Source organism: Cryptotermes secundus, unplaced genomic scaffold (assembly GCF_002891405.2).
Source record: "Cryptotermes secundus unplaced genomic scaffold, Csec_1.0 scaffold603, whole genome shotgun sequence".
Taxonomy (NCBI): Eukaryota; Metazoa; Arthropoda; class Insecta; order Blattodea; family Kalotermitidae; genus Cryptotermes; species Cryptotermes secundus.
Window position 1 is genome coordinate 325,696 of NW_019721770.1, and position 22,212 is coordinate 347,907.

Below are 22,212 nucleotides of genomic sequence, written 5' to 3' on the forward strand. Positions count from 1 at the left end.
CCCTAAACTGTACACTAGTTGATATTCGCTTTCCTAATTGGAGGAGAAACATAAGCAACCTCCCAGTCTGCCCAGTCCAGCCAATGATGGTGCTTGGCAAGGAGGACTCTGAAATTTACATTCACCGGGGGTACACGTGTTCTGATCCCCGTAAACACTCCCTGTGGTGACTATTACGTGTGCGTCCCAGTAAACAGTAAGGAAGCCTACATCCACAAACCTGTGGAATGTGTCACTACGGTGCTGTTTCCATTTAAATAGTGCAGATTGAATAAAGACTTCAAACAGTTAATTGGTGTTGAGGTGACTTCCCTACGCCTAAAGCCCCATTAATCACCCAAGTCGTGGCCAGTCAACACGCCCTGAGAGTTCGATTTCTTTACTAGAGCTAGCAGAACCAAAGAACGGCTGCACTGTGTATATTTAACCGTTATTGTCCTCATGTCACCAGATAAGTGGATGCCACAGGGCCTCAGCAGGCATAGCACTACACTGTTTAAAGTATAAATCCCACTGCCACTAAGATAAAATCCAGTGACTATGCTCCAGTATCAGGAGACTTAAACCCTTTACTCCTGGACAATAATGTTTAATGAGGAATAACAAACAAATAAGTAAAACAAAAGAAAATAAACGATCCTCCTCATCCAAAAGGTTTGGATCTTTTGATCCATTGAGTGAATTTAATTAACATATATTCAATCACTGGCTGAAATGTATAAAAATAAAACTTTTACAACACATATTAGAAAGAATTATTTGTACAGAAATCATCAAAACCCAACAGAAGGTCTAAGGACCAAAATATGTTACAGATATAATATCCTCATAAGGTATTAAGTTATTGTCATTTGGGGTATGATGCCATGCAGGTTCATGCAAAATGCTGATACATTCAGACAACCATAATTTTAATGTCTACCATCATGAGAATAAGAAATCTCATTTACTCAAGACATATTCTCCATGTCATTTACAATTTATGACTGACAAAAGAACAAGTTTTTTTATTAGAAACTATACATATAAGGCATTGTTAATTGTTTAAAAATAAAGCATGGGCTTATCTTACCAGGAAATAGGATTAATACATAGGTCGTACCGAAAGTCACGAGCAACTTTTTTTTTGCATGCAACCTGGGAACAGCAGATGAAAGAGAGTATGGTGGTAGGTGGAACCAGCTGTTGTGTTAACCTTGAGTGTCTTGTGACGTCAATAGCTTGGACCAGTATCACTGCTAACAAAATGGCTGACAACAATATGTCGTTTTGCCAGTGTGCTGTCATTGAATTTCTTGTGAAAGAGTAAATCCCTGCTGCAGAAATTCACCAGACTTCAGCGTGCTTATGGAATTGTGTGCATGGGTCCGAGCAGTGTTCGAAGATGGGTGAAACATTTTAAAGATGGGAACACCAGCATCGAAGATGAGCCTTGGAGCGGTCGTCCTCGAACAGCCTCAACTGAACGCAACAAGGAAAGAGTGGATGAGATCATTCAAGATGACAGGCATGTGACTGTGGACACAATAGCCTGAAAACTTGGAATAGGGCACAGTGCAGTACAGGATATGATTGAAAGTTTGGACTACAGGAAAGTTGTGCTCGTTGGGTTCCATGGTTACTGACTGAAGACCACAAAGGTCAGCGAAAAGCCATCACCTCAGAACTGCTACAGAGATATCGACACGAAGGTGATGATTTTTTGCTCTGTATTGTGACAGGTGAAGAAAGCTGGTTTCACCATTTCGAGCCTGAAATGAAAACTGCAGAGTATGGAATGGCACCAGTTGCATTCTCCATCAAAAAGAAGGCAAAGACAGTGCCATCAGCTGCGAAGGTGATGGGCACAGTCTTCTGGGATGCAGAGGGGTTTATTCTGGCCGAATTCCTAGAACCTGGGCAAACCATCAATGTTGCTCGTTATGTCCAGACACTGCACAAGCTCTGTCGTGCATTGCGCAATAAACGTCAGGGACGAAACATCATCATCCTGCATGACAACACTTGCCCCCACGCCGCTCGCCTCACATTGGAAGCAATTGCAAAGATGGGGTGGGAAGTACTTCCACACCCCTCCTATAGTCCTGATCTGGCATCCTCCCACTACCATCTTTTCGGATTTGTGAAGGATAGGCTGTGTGGACAACGTTTTGAGACAAGGGAGGCAATTCAGAAAGCAATGCATCAGTGTCTTCGGATGACTGGAACGGAATTTTACAGAAGGGGATTTTTCAAACTCCCGGAATGCTGGGAGAAATGTGTACAAAGAAGTGGTGATTATGTGGAAAAATAAAGAAAGGTCTGTAGATTGAGGTGTTGTATTTGGTTTGTCAATAATAAAGCATGTTACTTTACAAAACATTGTTGCTCGTGACTTTCAGTACAACCCTCGTACTTTTATCAAAGGAAATTTACTCTTCTTTATTTTACTTTACTCAGCCAACCATCTACCCACTTATCCACTCCCTTAACCTTTAACGACCGAAAGTCCGGTATACCAGACGGTACCTGTGACCTCGAAGATGCCGAAAGTCCAGTATACTGGACGCAAGACACGTGCTCACTTTAGAAGTGCTGACGGATAGACGTTGAGTTTGAAACCAAAACAAACACACGCAAGTTCAAGTCAGAGGTCCAGTTGTTGGCTCTGAACAATAAAACCCTTCATCATGGCACTGGGTTCGATTTCGTTCACATGTAGGTAAGACTATTTGTGACTTGGTCAGCCAAACAGAGTGGAAGCTTCTTCACAGAAAAGCTGAACCAACATTCCTCTGTGCGGGCAGATCACTGCTTCTGTAGCTCTCAAAGAAGTGTGACGTGTTTATTGAGTGTCTGAATTATCAGCTTGTGAGTCAGTGGCGGACTGTTTCTCTGGGAAAGCCAAGATTTTTCATTCAGTCATCTGGAACTGAACATTGACAACACTGTCCGGCCAGCCAGATAGAAACAATAACTTCCTGTGTGTTCGCTAAGCGAGAGACTGAACCAGATTGTCTACCAGCGTATGAGAAGTGAGGTCTGTGTGACCTTCACAACGCGCTGAAGCAAACTCTGCCTATCCGCGCTCCCGCACGCAGTATCTATAGTAGCGTAAACTTACACGACGCAACGAGTTGAAACTCGTGTACAGTCTGACCAAACATTTTGGTGTATAGTGTCAATGTATTTTGGATATAACGACGTCTCAAATTCGAAGAAAAAATTATGGGTAAGTCTTTTGGAATTTCATTACACATATAATAGAGAGTATATTTTGAATTTCATGACATAACAATCACAGTTAATTTTTATTTTTAAAAATTGCCATAGGTATATTGTAGGAAATTTCATTCTCTTTCAGGCGGTTTTTAGTTCGTGTTTCTAAGCTGCATAGAACGGAAAATATGAAGTTTTTTCTGAAAGTCTACAATATTAAAAGGGCAACGTCAAATTAACTCCGGCAGCAGCGCAGTCGTGGGGGGTTTAAATGCCGACTCTTAAAGGTTAAGAAGTTTTTGTTTGTTTATTTTTTACTTATTTATGTATTCATTTATTCTGACCTGAACTTGAATAATTAAGAACAAAAAAGCTACGGTCACCAATGGCCTCAGTGGCCTGTATTTGCACATTCCTGGCTGTAAGGACTGTAATTAAACATCCATCATACTGGAGGTTCATGCCAGTTTTTTCACAGAGAAATATAATTGTGACCATAACACATACATGTCGTATAGGTAGAGCACCAGATGGATTGGGGTTGAACTTCTGTTGTCGTGTTACATGTGAAGGTGCTGATGGCATGGGCTGAATGTGGTTCTGTACTGATGGAATGCTCACTGATGGAAAAGCCTGAGGCTCTGGTAGAGAAGGATCAACCTGTTCAGGCGAACTCTTGAAGATCTAAAAGAAAATAAAGCCCATTGTGAGATATTATAATTAAACAAGAAGTTCTGGTAAGAATTAATTGCCTACTTTCCTTTCACTCCATATTGCATATTTGATATGACATGGACCACACAGAAAACACTGCATCAAACAATGCTTCTATCATTGTGTGTGTATTCAATGTTCCAGGAACATGTTTAATGAGCTCTTGATTAGCAACAGCTGTCTCGTCTGGTTTGACTATTGATGGGCTTAGCACTGGCTGGTTCCTAGCCTGTAACTGGTTGGCACCTAATTCACTGCAACTAGGTTTTACCTAACAAGAGTTGTTTACCAAGCCATTGCTTGGCATTGGCTGGTTCCTAGCCTGTGATTGGCTAGCACTTGATTCCCTGTGGTGGTTCCCACAGAGGTGATCTCATAAGCCTCCTTTCAATTTTTCAAAATAAGGAAAGCAAGCTAATAAATGGTGAGATGGTTTGTGCAGCAACTGAAAAACTTACAGATCTGGTACACATCAGATCACATAACTATGAAGGTCTAAAAGATTCAGCAGTTTTGAGTCTAAAATTGCTAGGATTCCATCTGTCTGTCATCTTAAAAATTAGGGAAAGAAATTATGCTGCATAGATACAGTTATTACTAAAATTCAACATGTGCCTTGTCAAATATTAGGCACTGAATTTGAAATGGATTAAATGCTAATTATAAAAACACTTATATGCTATAAGCACGCACCTTTTCATAGTTCTCAATGAGAATCTCCACAACAACATTACAAAACTTAATGTCCATTATGGCAGCAACAGTCTCCTCCTCTGATCGGAGCAATGTAGGACCAAAACACACTCCCAGATTGCTCACTGTCATAAGATTCTTGTCACTCTTTGCTGCAACACTGTATATAAATACACTAACCTGAGTCTTTATGTAACAGCAAAACATGAATACTTAGAGCTCATCTTCACATGACATGATAATTTCAAAGAATAAATTAAGTTCCTCCATTTAAGGCTATCCTCAGTTTAGTGTTAAAATGTATTACTCCCCACAGAACACTAAAATGGAGATTTCATAATACATGATTGCTGGGCAAACCAAATTATGGAAATGGTATAGATCCAATACAAGGCAACAGACAATGCATGTGTCCATGTCAGGTCAGAGAAAGAATGAACACACATTCTCTTCCCTCCCACCTACCTAGCTGCTAATTTCCCCCCTATTCCCAGTGCCTGTCATTCTTAATGTGTCTCTTAATGTCTTCAGGGTTCCTCTTTGCATTTTTGGTTTCTTACTCATATTGATGGGGGGGATGTGCAATGTAGTGAGGGCATGTGAACAGGTAGTCAAGTTGGACCATACCTGCTCATGTTCATTCTTTCCTTGACCCAAGTATAGTAATGTAACTGCCACAAAATGTTTTAACTGGCAAATTACATAATGATGGCTTGTTATCTGGTTGCATGTCAAAGTACTGAACAGGTACAATTATAATATGAGGCAGCAAAGTTACTCACTTCTTTAAATGCTTTATAATAATATCGAGCATATCACGATTCTGTTGTGGAAGCCTGTGGATAAGGGTGTGAACATCATTCACCCTCAATGTTCTTGTTTCTTGTTCTGGAAATGATATAAATAAAATATAAAACAATTCCTTAAACACATCAAGAGATCCCAGAAGCATTTTCTTCTCTTAAAAATGATATGAATTATGAACACAGTGAAAATGTGACAAAAGTTATGAACAGAAGACTAAATACATGAATATATATGTAATTGTCTTGAGATTTACAAGTATATTCTTAGATTTATTCTTTGAATGTGTTAGTTTCTCTCATACATTTAAAAGCACAATTTTCAAAGACATATCATTCATAAGTTTGAATTAAACTGGTGTTGTACTTATTTTCCTGAGTGAATGTTCACTTCTCTTGCAGGACTCTGCTTTATGGGGTTAGTTTAATTACTTACTAACACAATAAGTTGTGGGAAGAACTAATCACCTCCTTTCCTTTGACACAACACAGGCCAAATAAAAAAACAAAAAGTCCAACAATTCTTTTACTGTTGCAGGTGTAGTTGTCAGGTAACATACTGTGACGTGTTGCGCAATGGAGGACACCCCCTCCCTCCCCAGCGGTCACGTAGCAGGTGAGTCAGCGCTCCACCCCCCCACNCGCAACACCGCTGTTGACACAGGCAACAGGCAACAGCAAACGGAATAAAAGCCGGCTTAGCAGCAAGCGAGAGTTAGTGTGTGATCAGGAGTGACACAGCTCTCGAGTTCCCAGGCAGCAGTTCTCAAGTTACGAGTTAACCAGGGATTCAACCAGCATTTGCAGTCAAGTAATTGTAATACTGCAGATAGCAGTAGTTGTGAGATTGTAAAAGGTGTGGTTGTAAGAGCAAGTGTGTGTTAAGGAGTGGCGCCATGAAATATAGCAGCCACCGAAGTCAGTCAACAGTGTGTGAGTTGGAAGTCAGCGTGTGATCAGGAGTGACACAGTTCTCAAGGCAGCAGCCTACGAAGCGAAGTTAATGTGTAGCGGCCACCGAAGACAGTTAAAGTGTATCAGCTGTCGAAGTGAGTTCTCCAGTCAGCAGTGAACGCGTTAAAGTGTAGCAGCCCACGAAGCGAGTTCTCAAGGCAGCAGCCTACAAGCTAGTTGGAGTATAGCAGCCGTTGCGGAAAGAAGAACCGGATGCGTTTGTGATAATCAGTGATAGTTTGTGATAACTAAGAAGTAATTGGGAGTGTGTAACACAGTGACACTTATATAGCTCCCGTACTGTGAATATGTGTAGACTACTGAGGACAGTGTGAAGGAGATTTGGTTGTAGGGTTTGTAAAGTGTGGAAACCTGTAACGTTGTTATAATTAATTGTAGCCCATATTTGTAGGTTGTTAAATAAACCAATTAACAATCTGAACGGCGTCTACAGTAACGAAACACGTTACAATATTTTTTGAGTCATTGCCTAGCAATAATAGGAAGAATACACATATAGAAACATAGACTGATGGGAGGGATTTACAAAGTACACTACTGAGATGGGCTCAGCTACCATGATATATGCACCAATTCGAAAGTAGATATAAAGGGATACACAGATTCATAGAGATGGAGATCACATAAGCCTACTTCAGGGGGGGGGGAAATAACTCCTTGGTTTTAGTCCGCAAGCAAACTATAAAAATTAAGAACTTCTGTCATATAAGACCCAAGACGCAATTTAAGCACACAGGGTGTAAGAAGTACTTCAGATAAACTTACTGGCTGCAGCTATGAAACTATTATGGTAACGGAATGTCGTTAGAGGTTCAGGGAGACTTCTCAAATAGGTCTTCAGCGAACTGGTGATTGTCTTGGTCTCCCAATCATATGAGTCATCCAGGGCACTCAATTTATCTGCTTTCCGCTGGTCCAGTCCCACTGACAGCAATTTTGATACTTTAGAGCTTACCCCTCCTACTCTATACAGACCCTGCTCTTCCAGACCTATAGATAAAAATGGACACATTCACAGTAACAGAAGCAGTGAGATAACTCTAGCACATTACAACAAAAATCAGATGTAAAAGGACAATTGTGTGTTAGGAAAAAAAACTGTCATTCAGGTACATAAAGTATAATGAGTTTGATTTGTTTGAACTTATGTGATGGTGCTTTCCTATTTGTAGTGATGTTTGCCCTCTGAAGATGGTCCACAGAGACCGAAACATGTAAGGGTGTTAAGTTTTCATGTAGTAAAAAACTTACAGGTCACATTGGACAGAGTGATTTATATTTGTAATGTATAATGCATTCTGCTTTGGCATGAAACATACCAAAAACATGTATATGATTTCATTTTATTTTATTCTTACTCTAAAGTATGACAACCTGAAGATTCAAAATTATAACTTAGTACATACCTCTGTTTTCGAGCACTTCAATACATCGTTTCACAAAATTGAAGCCGGTTTCATCTAGGTTCCTCTCTTCTGTTTTGGGGATCTTTCCTGGCATGGCATATGTCTATAATACATGAAACATTCATATACAATTTAACCAAGTCCGAGTAAATAATTTCTGGCAAAAAGGAAGATACAGTGGACCCTGGACTACCTGCATGTGATTTTCCACTTTGTGGATTAACAGTGGCATTTTAGAGAACTCTCTAGCTATTAATTATAGGGTCATTCCATGTGAAGTCATCCAGATAGGTCACTCAATCATTAAAAAAAAATTGTGTACGCTTATTTCTACATATTTTCATACTTTAAAAATATTTAAAAAACTAATCCGCTCGGTTCTCCCGGTACAGCCGTTTTTATAAAGCGAAAAAACGCGTTTTCGGCTGAAATGGATATTTGCGTTACCTTCAATATCTCGATAACTACTGATGCTAGACTTCAATAAAAAACCAATTTGTTCTTCATGATATGGTCTACAATTCATGTCATTACGAGGTTTTACTCAACTCACTTTCTCTGGGGCTAATTAAGCTTGAAAAAGAAAAAAAAACTATTTTTGACCTTCAAAAACCAATGGATGGGGGAAAGTATCAGATCTGTGGTTTCTACCATTTGTTGTTGTCTACATGACGAATATAATCACGTAGTTTTGAACCCCGTTATCTATTTGGCATACCTCCCTTCACGAACAATTTCACCCATCGTGCCAGTGTGCGTTATGGCAAAGCAGCCTCACGACATGCTTCTCGCAGTCCCTTATAACAGTTTTGTGCACTACGACCTCGTGCAACTTCAGTTCTTATCCAGGAGTGTTTTGTTCTTGTTTCGTAAACATGTTGTTAGGATGCTTGAACTGGACTTCTGCACTTCAAGACGATGATCAATGCAACTCAACGTAACGCATCCAAAACCACTCACTGCACCACTTCAACTGCACTCGTGCTATCAGCTACAGTCGGCGCTGGTGCCACCTGACGCACATCTTTCATGTTACAGCAGTGTTGCCACCGTTGCCACTATTTGTTATCCAACTCTTTTATCAGCGATATTTTGTAACACTTCGCAGTAGACTGTAAATCTTCTCACTTGCCGATGCTTTCAGTTTTTATTATTTCATTGCTTTTGCTACAGCCTATTATTACCAATCAGTGTTACTTCCTTCAACTGGAATGCTATATATCGCACTGTTTAGTGACTAGCAGCATAAGAAGTAAAAATTAACATTCTTTTTCAAAGTTTATTGCAGATGGATAATGGGTATTTCCAAATTTTTTATTATTCAGTGTTTTTAATTATTCACTCTACTTCTCTCTTCCATTCCTGCAGATAATCAAGAGTTCACTGTATCAGAACCTGTTATTTCCAAAAGAAATCCATACACCCCACCCAGTCCACCACATGAATAATTATTATAAACCAGTCTATGAACCCATGCATAACAAAAATACACCAGTAAGTGCCACCTGGTCATATAGGACCTTAAGAAGTGTGCAGAAATCGCGAAGACACATCTTTCTGTAAGAAAACAGCATTCAAATAGCAGTAGTCTTCCCTGTCATCCCATAATAAATTGAAATACTGTATCATGTAGACCCACTGCTAATAATGGCTCTGTAAATAAAGACTGTTGAAGGTAATGACCGCAAACATTATTATGAAATGATCTAACAACACAACACTCAGTATATATTGTAACATGGATGGACACAGCGTTGCTAGGTAACTGACCGAATACAGGCACGGAAACAATGGGAGTGCAGCGTTTTCTATGGAGTCCGTGCCGCGACCATTCCTATGCAATCGGTCGGTAAACACGTTCCAACAATATAGGCTGTTTTCTACGTGGTCGGTGTGGAAGTTATACAATGACAGTTGCAGACAAAACAGAAGTCTGTATTCGGGAGTATTTGAGAGTGGCAGAAGCAAGTGAAATGGAACCAGGAATGCAGAAGGTCGCCCTGTGAGGATGTAAACTGTGACTGTAAGATATCATGTGTAATATTTTGAGTGATCTGGAGTGACAGTTTGTGTCGAGATCCGCTGCTAGGAGATGACCAGTGGAAGACAGAGAATCCTAGTGTGCGCGCAACGGTGAACTGAAGTGTATATAAATTAGTGACAGCGCTGTATTAGAGTGTAACTAAGAGAGTGTGTAACCAAGTGGTTAATAAAACTCAATTACCAATCGGAACGGCATGTTCAGTAGCTAAACATGCTTACTTACTTACTCATGGAACTGAGCCCTTCTGGAGGAGCAGCCAATTCTGTAGCTACTCAAGAATTTCCCAGCATTTTATGGAACCAGAAGATTCATTACCATGTTCACAAGAGCCCTCCACCGACCCCTATCCTGAGCCAGACTAATCCAATCCATACCATCCCATTCTATCTCTCTAAGATCCATTTTAATATTGTTCACCCACCTATGCCTTGGTCTTCCTTGTGGTCTCTTTCCTTCTCACTTTCCCACCAATATCCTATATGTATTCCTCGTCTCCCCCATTCGTGCTACATGCCCTGCCCACCTCATCCTCCTTGACTTGAACATTCTAATTATACTTGGAGAAGAGGACAAGTTATGAAGCTCCTCATTATTCAGTTTTCTCCAACCTCCTGTCACTTCATCCCTCTTTGCTCCAAATATTCTCCTGAACACCCTGTTCTCAAACACCCTTGATCTCTGTTCTTCTCCTAATTAAATGTCAGAGACCAAGTTTCACACCCATACAGAACCACAGGCAAAATTATAGTTTTGTATATTCTGATTTTTATGCTTTTGGACAGCAGACGAGAAGACAAATGGTTCTGGACTCAACGGTAGCAAGCATTACCTGAGTTCAATCTTCTCTCAATTTCCTCCTGAAGCAGGTTTTGATTTGCTATAATCGTTCTCAAATATCTGAACTGTGCCACATTTTCAAAACATCTGTTTCCTATCTTTATGTTGTGATTTTGCCCTACATTTTGGTGATGAGACAGCAACATATACTTTGTTTTCTCTGTGTTTACTTCTAGACCAACCTCCTTACTTGTGTAAATTAAAGTTTGTGTGTTCTTTTTATGTTATCTATATTATCACCCAGTAGATTCACATCATTGGCAATGACCAACAGCTGATGTGTTCCATTTAATTTCAGTCCCATCTGGTTTTCCTGGACCTTCCTAACGGCATATTCTAAAGCAAAATTTGAAAAGCAGTGGCGATAAAGCATCTTGTTTTACACCATTCTGGATATGAAGTTTTTCAGACGAATGTTTACCTATATGGACTTTACTATACATTTCGTTTATACACATTTTATTCAACCTAACTAGTATCATGGGTATACCAAACTCTATCAGAATATTGTACAATAGTGCCTTCCTAACTGAATCATAGGCTTTCTTGAAGTCTACAAATAGCTGATGTACTGTCTCATTGTACTCCCATTTTTTTCTCCAATATCTGATGAATGCAAAAGATCTGATCTGTAGTTGATCTGTTACGTTGAAATCCACACTGATGACCCCTAATAATTTCATCTATATATGGACTTAACCTTGAGAGAAGGAAATTGAATAAAATTTTGTATGAAGTTGACAGCAGTGATATCGCCCGATTATTACTACAGTCAATAGTGGGAACATCCCACATACTAACACGCAGTTTTGCCGGTCTAACAGATAACACTCACTCCTAGGTCAATATCACACTGCCGCACTCTGTTGCAGATGCTCATATTTATACAGCACTCGATGTCCAACCCACCTGTAGATCATCACTTGTGCTAACCAATCACCTTGCTGCCAACGCTCGTATTTATACAACACTTGATGTCCAACCCACCTGTAGATCATCATGTGTGCTAGCCAATCAGCACTCACAACAGCAACTGCAAGTTTAAGCTCTGCCCAGCAAGCATGGTATAAAAAGGCGGAGCAAGGAACTAGCAAGAGTCAGTGATCACATTCAGTCCAGAGTGATCAGTCATCAGTCATCAGCTCTCCAGCAACTGCGCGGTGCTACTAGACAGTTAACGTAACTGCCGCAACTCTCAAGCAACTATGCTCTGCGACCAGGCAACTGACGTAGTTGTCGCAAGTTTCCAGTGACCACGCTCTGTGACCAGGCAACTGACGTAGTTTTCCGCAACTCCAGCAACCGCACCGTAGGCAGCTGTTTCTACCGGCGCATGCAGCACTACATCACCGACCAGATAGGCCAGCTGAATGGCCTTAACACTTGGTCTACTACGAATCAGCAAATTCTGCCAGTGCACTCGCGGTGGAACAAACTGCCCTTTTGAGGGCCATCCAACTTTTGAACATTCCACATAGCTTCGCAGCTACTCTGTATATTCAACTTATACAATTTAATATATACAATTGTTACAGTTCTACATGGTTGTCATCTTGAACACCGACAATCCCACATGGTTTTATCACCCTTCTTGTGAACTGGTACAATAACAGACTGCTAAACATGCTACAATATTTATATAATGTCTTTACATGTTTCGGTCAGCTATGACCATCTTCAGAAGGTAATAACAACATGCTAAAAAACTACTATTACACAGATCATAATACATATACTTATAGCTTTGTATAAAGATTTTTAATTAAGTTAAAAGGTGTTTAAGTTAAAAATATATTATTGATGTTCTTAATACTTAAAATCTTGAACAGCTGAGGTTTGTGTCTCCGTGCCTCTTCTGTCAAAACTGGAGATTGGGGTGTTATTTGCCGTCCTCTGAGGTCTGGGAAGTGACTGTTCCCCCCTTTTTAAACATGATTAATTAAGGTTCTGTGTTGTTGTTGTTGTTGTTGTTGTTAAGTTGCTAAGTTGTTTCTCTTTTTGTCCTGTATTGAGGCACTCAGAGGACGGCAAATAACGACCTAATCTCCTGTTTTCATAGCAGAGGCCTGGAGACACATATCTAAGAAGTTCAAAATTTTAAATATTAAGAAAATTAATAATTTATCTTTAACTAAACCACCTTTTAACTTCATTAAAATTTTTATACAAAAGTTTAAGCATATGTATTATGATCTATGCAATAGTATAGTTCCTTAGAATGTCGTTGTTGCCTACTGAAGGTGGTCACAACTGACTAAAACATGTAAAGGTATTACATAAATATGTGGTGCGTTCCGCATATAATGCCACCTATTTTTTTGTGTTAATATGTAACGTCTGAGCTGGATGTTGGTGGTGTTGTAGTAAAGGTTGAACCTTCCTGCCAATGTACTGTTAATTTGGTTGTCGTGCGACAGATAGCGACAGCAGAGCAGTCTACCAAAATGGCGTCTGAAATAGAAGTGTGTATGAAAGAGAAATGTATTATTGAATTTCTCACTGCCGAACAAATTGTACCCACTAATATCCATCGATACTTGCGAAAGGTGTACGGAGACAATACAGTGGATGTCAGCACAGTGATTCAGTGGGTAGTAGGTTTTAACAGTGGCGAAAGTGAAGTACACGACAAGCCACACTATGGGCGTCCCTGCTCAGCTGCCACTCCTCACAATGAACAGCGCCTCATCCGAACTGATCAGCAGATAACGACCAGGGACTGTCAATTCTGAACGCTACAAGACGACGCTGACTAAGCTGAAAGCCCGTATTTCCCGAGTCAGGCCAGAGAAGCAGACAACCTTTCACTTGCAACACGATAACGCTAGACCCCATACCAGTTTGGCGACCACCGCGCACATTGCAAAATTTGGCTGGACTGTCCTACCACATCCACCTTATAGCCCCGATTTAGCACCTTCAGACTTCCATCTCTTTGGGCCTATGAAAGACGGACTACGTGGGCAACATTTTCCAGACATCGATGCTGTCATTGCAGCTGTAAGAAAGTGGCTAGCCTCTGCTGGCGCAGACTTCTACAGGTGCGGCATACAGGCTCTTGTTCATTGATGGCAAAAGTGCATAATGAATGGTGGTGATTATGTGGAAAAATAGCTGTAAGTAGCTGAAATCTTGCTCTATTTAACTGCGTTATTTTGATTTCTGTATCTGTTGTAGTTTTCTTTAAAAAAAGTAGGAAGCATTATATACGGAACACCCTTAGTATATACTGAGTCACACAGGAGTGTTGTCAAATCATTTTATAAAAATTAACTAGTGTGATGGACCAGAACGAATAAAGTTAAAGCCACAAACATACACAATAGAAGACTTGTTGGAAGCAGTATTTTCTGCGTGTTCTGTGCCAAGGATACATAAAGAGTGAGCAGAGTGAAGTGGAGTGAGGTGGTTGGTGAGAGAGCAAGTAAGTGAGTGATTGAGTGAGTTAGTTAGTTAGTTAGTTAGAGGAGTGCTGCAGTTGTCTTTGTGAGCTGTTGCTGTCAGATGCTGGTAACTGAGGCATGGGAATAGTTTGGGAACATGGAGTAAGGGAAACGTCTGCATTGGAAGCCACTACCAATAAACGGCTAGTAAAGATGGTAACAGACTGTGAACACTAGTCTGTATGTGATGGTGACTCGTGAGATGCACCAGTAAGTTGTATAAGTGTGGAATAAGTCCAATTAGCAATCCAAACTTCATCTACGAGTATAGTCACTCATAAATGTGAAAATATTAAAATAGAGCATTCTTCTTGCTCAAACCTGCAAACAACCCATAAAAAATAAAAGGGGCTAAAATTTTTAATGGAAAACATATAATAAGGGGGGGGGGGGTATGCTACTGATACAAGGCAACAAACTTTTACCTGACAGTGCAATCTGTATGGGTTGTTTATCAGCTTCAAAAGAAAAAAACGGGGAAAAAAATGATGGAAAATAAAAATTGATTTTAGTTCCAAGGAGATAATGAGGATAAAATAGCAGCTACACACTTAAAATCAAGACCAACATCTTCTGTCATGAAGGTGATGTACAGTACAGTAGTCCGAGCAATGTAAAACACATTCAAGGCAGGGCAAGCTATCAGACCTCCATATTTGCTTAAGTGTAAAATTTACTGTATACATTGGATAATTTAAGGACAGCATTCAAAGCCTACTTTATAGATAGTGGTATCATATATTCAAGGTCATCTTATTTGACTAATATTGTGCTTTATTATCTTGCAGTCTATTCATCAAATAAATAAAAGAGAATATTTGTGGGTTTGTTTGTTAATGCTGTAACTACAAAAGCAAGGAACCTTGGGAGCTGCAACTTAACATACATACTTAACGGAAAACTGAGATTATGCCTGAAATGAGTATGCAGTACATGATTCCCAGAGGCATCTTTTACTATTCACTGTAAATAATTTCCCTTGATAATTCATTATTGCAAACATAAATCTATTCCTGCAAAGGTAACCATGATATAGATATGACAGTATATATAGGTAAGTCAATAAGTTAGTTACAAATGGATATAGAACTTAAACAAATAAGAGTATTGATTTGAAAAATGCTTTTATTTCTCAACATAATCTCCCTGTACATTAAGACACTTGTCCCATCGTTTCACAAGCCCCTGAAAACCAGCAGCATAAAATTCTTTGGGCTGCTGTCAGAACCACGTGGTAATTTTCCTTTCTACAGCTTTCTACAGCATCACTTTCCTGGAGGGTGGTGTCACCTTAAACATTCTTTTGGCAGACGATGCAGGATGTTTCCACTGCAGTGACACATGCTTTGTCTCGGGCTGGTAATGGTGAACCCAAGACTCATCACTTGTGACAATTCAGGCTAGCATATCGTGTCCATCATGGTAGTAATTGAGATGCTGTAATGCCAGACCCATTCTTTGCATTTTGTGTTGTGGGGTCAGCATGCGCGGCACCCATCATGCACAGACTTTGTGAAAACCTAACCTGTCATGCATTATGAGGTAGGCCATGCCGTGTGAACACACCTGGTTCCGACACCAGCCCAAAGAATGTTATGCTGCTGGTTTTACAGGGGCTTGTGAAATGATGGGACAAGTGCCTCAATGTACAGGGAGATTATGTTGAGAAATAAAAGCATTTTTCAAAACAGTACTCTTATTTGTTTAAGTTCTATATCCATTTGTAAATTACTTACTGACTTACCCTCATAAAATAATCATTATATGCTTACTGTTACACATATTACAAAACAGAATCCTGCTATTCTTATTTTGGTTGATATTTTAATAACTTTTTTGGAATCCAGTCAGAGCTCGTTCTGTCAAGGTGTCCTTTTCAATCTCCTCTGTACTGCTCTATAAATTTTTGTTATTTATGGAATTTATAATTTTCTTAATAATTTCCTAATTTCTTGTATGGTCTGAAAGGGTGTACCTCCTCATGACATGCACTTCTGCTGTTACCAGTCTCTTCCAATTTGTTCTTATTGTCCATGATTGATGAGTGTAAGAAAATGACAGTTTAGGAAAGTGTCTTATAAATTTGTATTCCTCTATATAAACAAGATCAAATTTATAATTTTTACACCAAACTTACAAAAACCTGTATTAATTCTAATGACAGTTGCTTGACAACTTTTACTGCAGACACCAAAAACTAAATTTCATATGAATTTGGTCCGTAGTAACATAATATGTGATAAGATGCACAGATGGATATAAACCCCCTTACATGCGCTCATTTCATGCACTCTGTATAGGTTGAAATACATGCTTTACAAAGTTAAATGGAAGTTGGCATGGAAACACATAGGAGTACTATGCAATATCTCTGCTCTGAAGGGGTTAAAATATAGCAAGAGGCAGTAAGAATGAACAGATTAGGCAGGACGTTGACAGGAACTAAAAGAAAATTTGGTTTGGATGAGTGAGTTTCCAAACTCTGCCCACTGGCCAATACACTAAAGGAACAAAAATGTTTTTAAAACTGGATCTATTTGCAGTCAGATGAAAGAGTATGATGACAGTGTTATCCAACAGAATGACCTAGTCTCAATGATTTATCGCATGTCTAGAAATGGATCAGTCCAGTTATGGAAATCATATTTTTTAATGGGACAAACTGAGTAAGTACCTCTCCATTCCTTCACCTGCAGTAACCAACAGATCAATTTTCCAAAATATTATGTTCTTTCTGATTATCAGACAATGGTCACGGTCCAGAAACTCACTTATCCCAAGTTTAATATACTATCATCAGAACCTTTTAGAAATGGATGAAAGAAAATGTTATGGAACCAAGCCCTTTCCCTTCTCCACTTTCAGGTCTTGTTAAACTTTCAGAGATACAATTAATTAAATCTTGAGATGAAATATTAACAATGATTACTACTCTCAAAACACAGTGTTAAAAGTGTGTGTTATGTTAGCTGCACTCAGTGCAAAACGCAACATCAAAGATATGACAAGATTCCCACTCACCTGATCTTAGCAATCACAAAAGATACCCGTCATTTATTTTTCATTTGTCTTCTAAAATGTAAAAAATATAATATATTAATAATTTGCAATTAATCCAAAATTACTGTTCCGTAGCAAAAAGCCTATCTAACAGGTGGGAACCATGCTTCTGAGCTGTAAGTAAACGAAGTGGCTGCGTGCAGACAGTGGATTAAAGAAGCTACATACCACATGCTGTTGCTTATCTTCACTTACAGGTTCCTTGCCGTCCATCGCATCCATCCATAATTTTCGGTCATCCTCAGACAATGCCTGTAAAGTGTACAGCATGCCAGGCCTGTGTGCAGTAAGTAATGTAAATTACATTAATCCCATTCCTGACTGTGTCACTATAACCCTCAGTGGACTCATCAGGAGATGGCTCTATTAGGTTAAAGCTTATATAAATTTAATTACTTGTGACTCAGCTGCTCAAATGTAGTAATGAAGTGCTGTGTTCTGAGTACATTTAAAAATGCACTTAAAGACTAGTTCACAGCAGTGACTGCCAGAAACTGGAATATCCTACCCTCAAGATGGAGCAAGCACATTCTTTTATCAAACTACACAGCATTTATCCCAGAAGACAGTAATCTTCATAGTCACCATTGTGAGAACCTCAAATCTCAACAAGTCCCACTGCATTTACTTTCGTTTGTGGTCATTTATAAAGATTTAAGATGAAAGTGACTATGAAGAATGCTGCCTTCTGGGATGTAGCGTCATGCATATCTTGTGTGAACAGACATTTCGGAGGAATGCATTGCCTCCATCTTCAGGGTAGGAAATTTGCAAGCGAGGAAACAGCATGAGCAGGTGGCTGCAGACTCAGTCTGAATACATACAATAAAATACACACAATATAAACAGAGGACACTTCAACCAACATACAAAGAGAAATATTCACAGAATTATTAATATTTTAAAGTGTGTTTAAATAGTACTGGGAAGACCAAGGCGTAGGTGGGTGGACAATATTAAAACGGATCTTAGAGAGACAGGATGGGATGGTATGGATTGGATTGATCTGGCTCAGGATAGGGACCAGTGGAGGCTCTTGTGAACATGGTAATGGTTCCATAAAATGCTGGGAAATTCTTGAGTAGCTGCAGATTTGGCTTCTCCTCAAGAAGGGCTTAGGTCCATAAGTAAGCAAGTGTTTAAACAGTTTCCAAATATATGATACTTAAAAATAGGTTATAATAGCAGTGACTATGGTTGACTACTATCTTCTGGGAAGTGAGGCTGTGCAGTCTGGTACATAACTGTCACTGTTATGCAGGAAATGAATGAATGAATGAATGAATGAGGGGCAGGCCTTCTCGGCCCTTGCACCGTGACCTCAGTGGTCTACTGTTATGCAAGAAACGTTTTGACTCCATCTTCAGGGTAAAAAGAGATGTGAAGATGGAGGAAGCACATTCCCCTGAAATGTCAGTAATAAAGTATCAGGATATACAGTGTCATATCCTAGAAAAAAGTACTTTTCAGCTGAAAAATTCTTGCATTCAGGGTAAAAACAGCTGGAACTGAAGAGACAGTCTGATACATTTCCAGCTGGGCCTGAAAAGTGTATCATACCCGCACTGGAAAATTAGTTTCAACATCTTTGCTGTTACACTTGCATTCATGTTGGAATGACAAATCATCCAGTGTCAACATTTTACTTGATCACCTGACATTCCAAAGCTAGTTTCATACTTTCCACTACTATGGAAGTGTTGCACCAAACAATTCATGGATTCCTAAGAACTACTACAGCAGTACTGATAAATGGACTGCTATATCACATGATTTTAGCTTCCTTATTTTTTTAGAATTGGCTGAGTGTTAGCAGAGACAGTACCATGCACTGTCAACTATGGACAAAATGAACAAGGTTTTCAAATCATATGTCAGAGACAGAACTGCAGTTCTATATAAAATGTGAAAAGGGTAGAAAAACCCAAGGCTGGGGCTGGCATAGCATGTAACTCAAGCTTACTAGTTAATGGGCTACGGATGGAACCTTGTATAATATAAATACAAATTATGGGGTGAGGGGAGGGGAAGTATGCAAAGCTCATTCTCACAAAATGTGTCACAAATAACATACAACACTGTTAATTTTAATGTGATTTTTTCCTACATATTTTACTGACGATGCAGTGCAATACAATAAAGAAATAACAAGTTGTTAAAAGTCTTACCTGTCATCAGATGTAATGTCAAAACAGAAGCGCTTTTCTATAGAATCTGACATCCTTCGAGTACATGATGCTAGGGTCATTGTATCTGCAGAGTTCTGTAAAGGAATGTTAGAGAAACAAATATGTACTGCAGTCTGAAAAATAAAATCTGGTGGGCAACTGATAAAATACTAAAATTGGTCAAAAGGTAAGGTAAAGGTATCCCTGCAACAGGCCGTGGAGGTACTGGTTCATTTTAAAATACAGTTATTTTCATCAGTAGGGAGAATTAACCATACTTTATGTGGGGAAACCTGAAGTTTCTTAAATGCATAGTCCCTATATAGTTAACCACCTGGACAGCATAAATAACGTTGTTATATCTTATGGTCATTTATCATCTTTTTCTTGTTTTATGACTGCTAATTACAAACTGGTAGTATTTTATGCTCAAGTAGTTTTGTGGTCGTATCTCTATTAATTAGCACACTTTTATAAAATGATTGAACTTTCCATGACTTGAGTGGGGTAATAGATGTGCTAATATGGTATTAAAATTTCATTTCATTTTATATAGTGGATAACTTTTTATGTACAAAGTTACATAATTTGAATTGTTTTATCTGTTTATTAATTCAAAATATATCTATATTTATAATTTTTTAAAATTGTTACCGTGTAATATTTATATTTGCTTGTTAATCTTATATTTAATTTTGACAAAATCTTTTTATGACTGCATGTTTTTTTGACTTCCTCTATATCCAACAGTTGTACCAGCCTGGATTAACAGATGTGAAACAAATGAATGAATGAATGAATGAATGAATAGCTATATCATCACAAATTTTCCAGTCATCTGGTTGTAAGGAATCATCTTAAATTCCTTGGTATCTCTATGATAAATGCAATAGTGCTTGGTCCATGTCGTACCAAATGCCTCTGTAAATGATGTAAGAACATTTTGAAACTGAAAGCAATTGCGTGGCATAGTACAAATTAAATCCTGACTAAACTACACTTAAATCCACTCTGCCAAACTGCATGAAGACAATGACATTAGGCATGAATCGTGATTCAAGGAAAACTTTGTCCTTGTACCAGAAGTATGTTATCAACTGTTGGTAACAGCCAACATGTGATATAATGTGAAACTGGTTTCAGTCAGGTGATTAGCTGAACCTTCAGCAAGCAACATTAAAATTCAGTACATTCTAAATGGTGTATAATACTTGGAATTACTGTGTTTTTGGACTTTGTCCACCATCTGGTATTCTATAAATTAGAACAGTAATTGAGGTTAGTTCTTTTTAAGGGATCCAACAGACTAGGTGTCTTCCCCCTCACCAGAGGATGGAAACAGATCCAGTTTCTGACATGATATGTTTCCTAGTTTCTAGAATACTGGACAATTGACAAAAGAAAAAAAAAATATGATTAAAATTCAGGAAGGGAAAATTTACATTTTTAATAATTCTTCAGATTCTTAAACACACTGAAGACATGACTAACTGTACTAGTTGGCCAACTGGATGAGTGGTACTCATACGAAGCTTGTTATTACAGTGATAACACCCTATTTTTCTATTCAGAAGATAACTGATCAAGTCTGGGTCAATTACAAACTACCATTCCACTGGAAAGCACCATGCTTCACTTCCCCATCCTTACTCCAACTGCGACACCCATATATTGAACCATACCAATTTTTTGCCTCATCACTTTGAAGATGCCAACTGAAAGGCCAAATCAGAACAGCTTCAACACAAGTTACAGCTAAACCCAAAAAGCCACAATTACACATCACATACAGGCTGCAAAAATTAAGGAAGAGAATACTGTTACTGAATTCTTAATATTTTTTTCAGTCTCTGTAGGTGAATAGCATGACAGTACTTTTATCTGACCATGATCTTCGTTTTCCAAATTCTTTCCATCTTACATAACTTTTTATAATATTTTCGTCAGACACCGCATCATTAGATAAAAAAAAAACAACACAATTATGACGTGACTTGTGTAGTTTAGTAGATGGGTATAAATATTTCTCCACCTGGCAGATGGAGGCAGCAGATTCCTCCAAAAACACTGGTAACCATCTATCAAACTGCACAGCATCATATCTCAGACTGTAACCTCAATACTCAGTATTATACTGTGCTATATGTTTCGTTTAAACACATTTTAATCAGCCTAACTAATTTCATGAGTACCCCAAACTCTATCAGAATATTGTAGAATACTTCCCTCCTAACTGACTCATAAGATTTCTTTAAGTCTACAAATAGCTGATGTACTGTCTCATTGTACTCCAATTATTTCTCCAGCATCTGATAGATGCAAAAAATCTGATCAGTAGTTGATCTGTTACATTGAAACCTACAATGATTTTCCCTGACAATTTCATTTATATTGTCGCGTATCGGGCGTATATCGCGACAAATAAATTCTCGATGTATTCGATGTAACGAATTTTATTTCACATTCGCGCTTACAATCACCCAAATTACAGATTTACGGTTACTGCTATCTGCAGTATCACAATTAGTACACTCCAAATGCCAGAATACAACCGACTAGTTGCTGGCTAACTCGGCGGTAGCTCCAGGACTCACTGACTGACTCAGTACAACTCTGGTAGCCACATTAGGACTGACTGGTTGCTGGCTCTGAATACAACTCGGCGACTGTTACAGTACAACTGACTGTGAATAGCCTTCGCTGCTCCTTATGTAACCTCGATCGGACAATACGGCCACGTAATAGGCACCCTTGTTGCCTGGCGCTGTGTTGCTATGTAACGCTAGCGGAAGTAACCGCTGTTACTACCGTAACGTCGCCGCTGTTGACTCGCGTTGCCTAGCGACCGCGATATCCCTCGGTGACGTCACC

The 22,212-nt window shown here is 39.0% G+C and overlaps 1 protein-coding gene across 4 annotated transcripts in view; it reads right to left on the reverse strand.

Moving 5' to 3' along the window:
• The window catches only part of LOC111875748 (rho GTPase-activating protein 26), a 177,694-nt gene that overhangs the window by 11,732 nt on the left and 143,750 nt on the right, over positions 1–22,212 (reverse strand). For 3 of the 4 annotated variants that reach the window (XM_023872243.2, XM_023872242.2, XM_023872245.2), the window contains 8 exons: positions 20,165–20,262; positions 19,342–19,436; positions 17,342–17,450; positions 7,790–7,892; positions 7,149–7,373; positions 5,388–5,493; positions 4,606–4,765; positions 3,706–3,882 (listed from right to left, as the gene is read on the reverse strand). In XM_023872243.2, coding sequence (XP_023728011.1) covers positions 3,706–3,882; positions 4,606–4,765; positions 5,388–5,493; positions 7,149–7,373; positions 7,790–7,892; positions 17,342–17,450; positions 19,342–19,436; positions 20,165–20,262 — 1,073 coding nt within the window. The remainder of the gene's footprint in view (positions 1–3,705; positions 3,883–4,605; positions 4,766–5,387; positions 5,494–7,148; positions 7,374–7,789; positions 7,893–17,341; positions 17,451–19,341; positions 19,437–20,164; positions 20,263–22,212) is intronic. The other variant, XM_023872244.2, reaches the window with a different exon arrangement.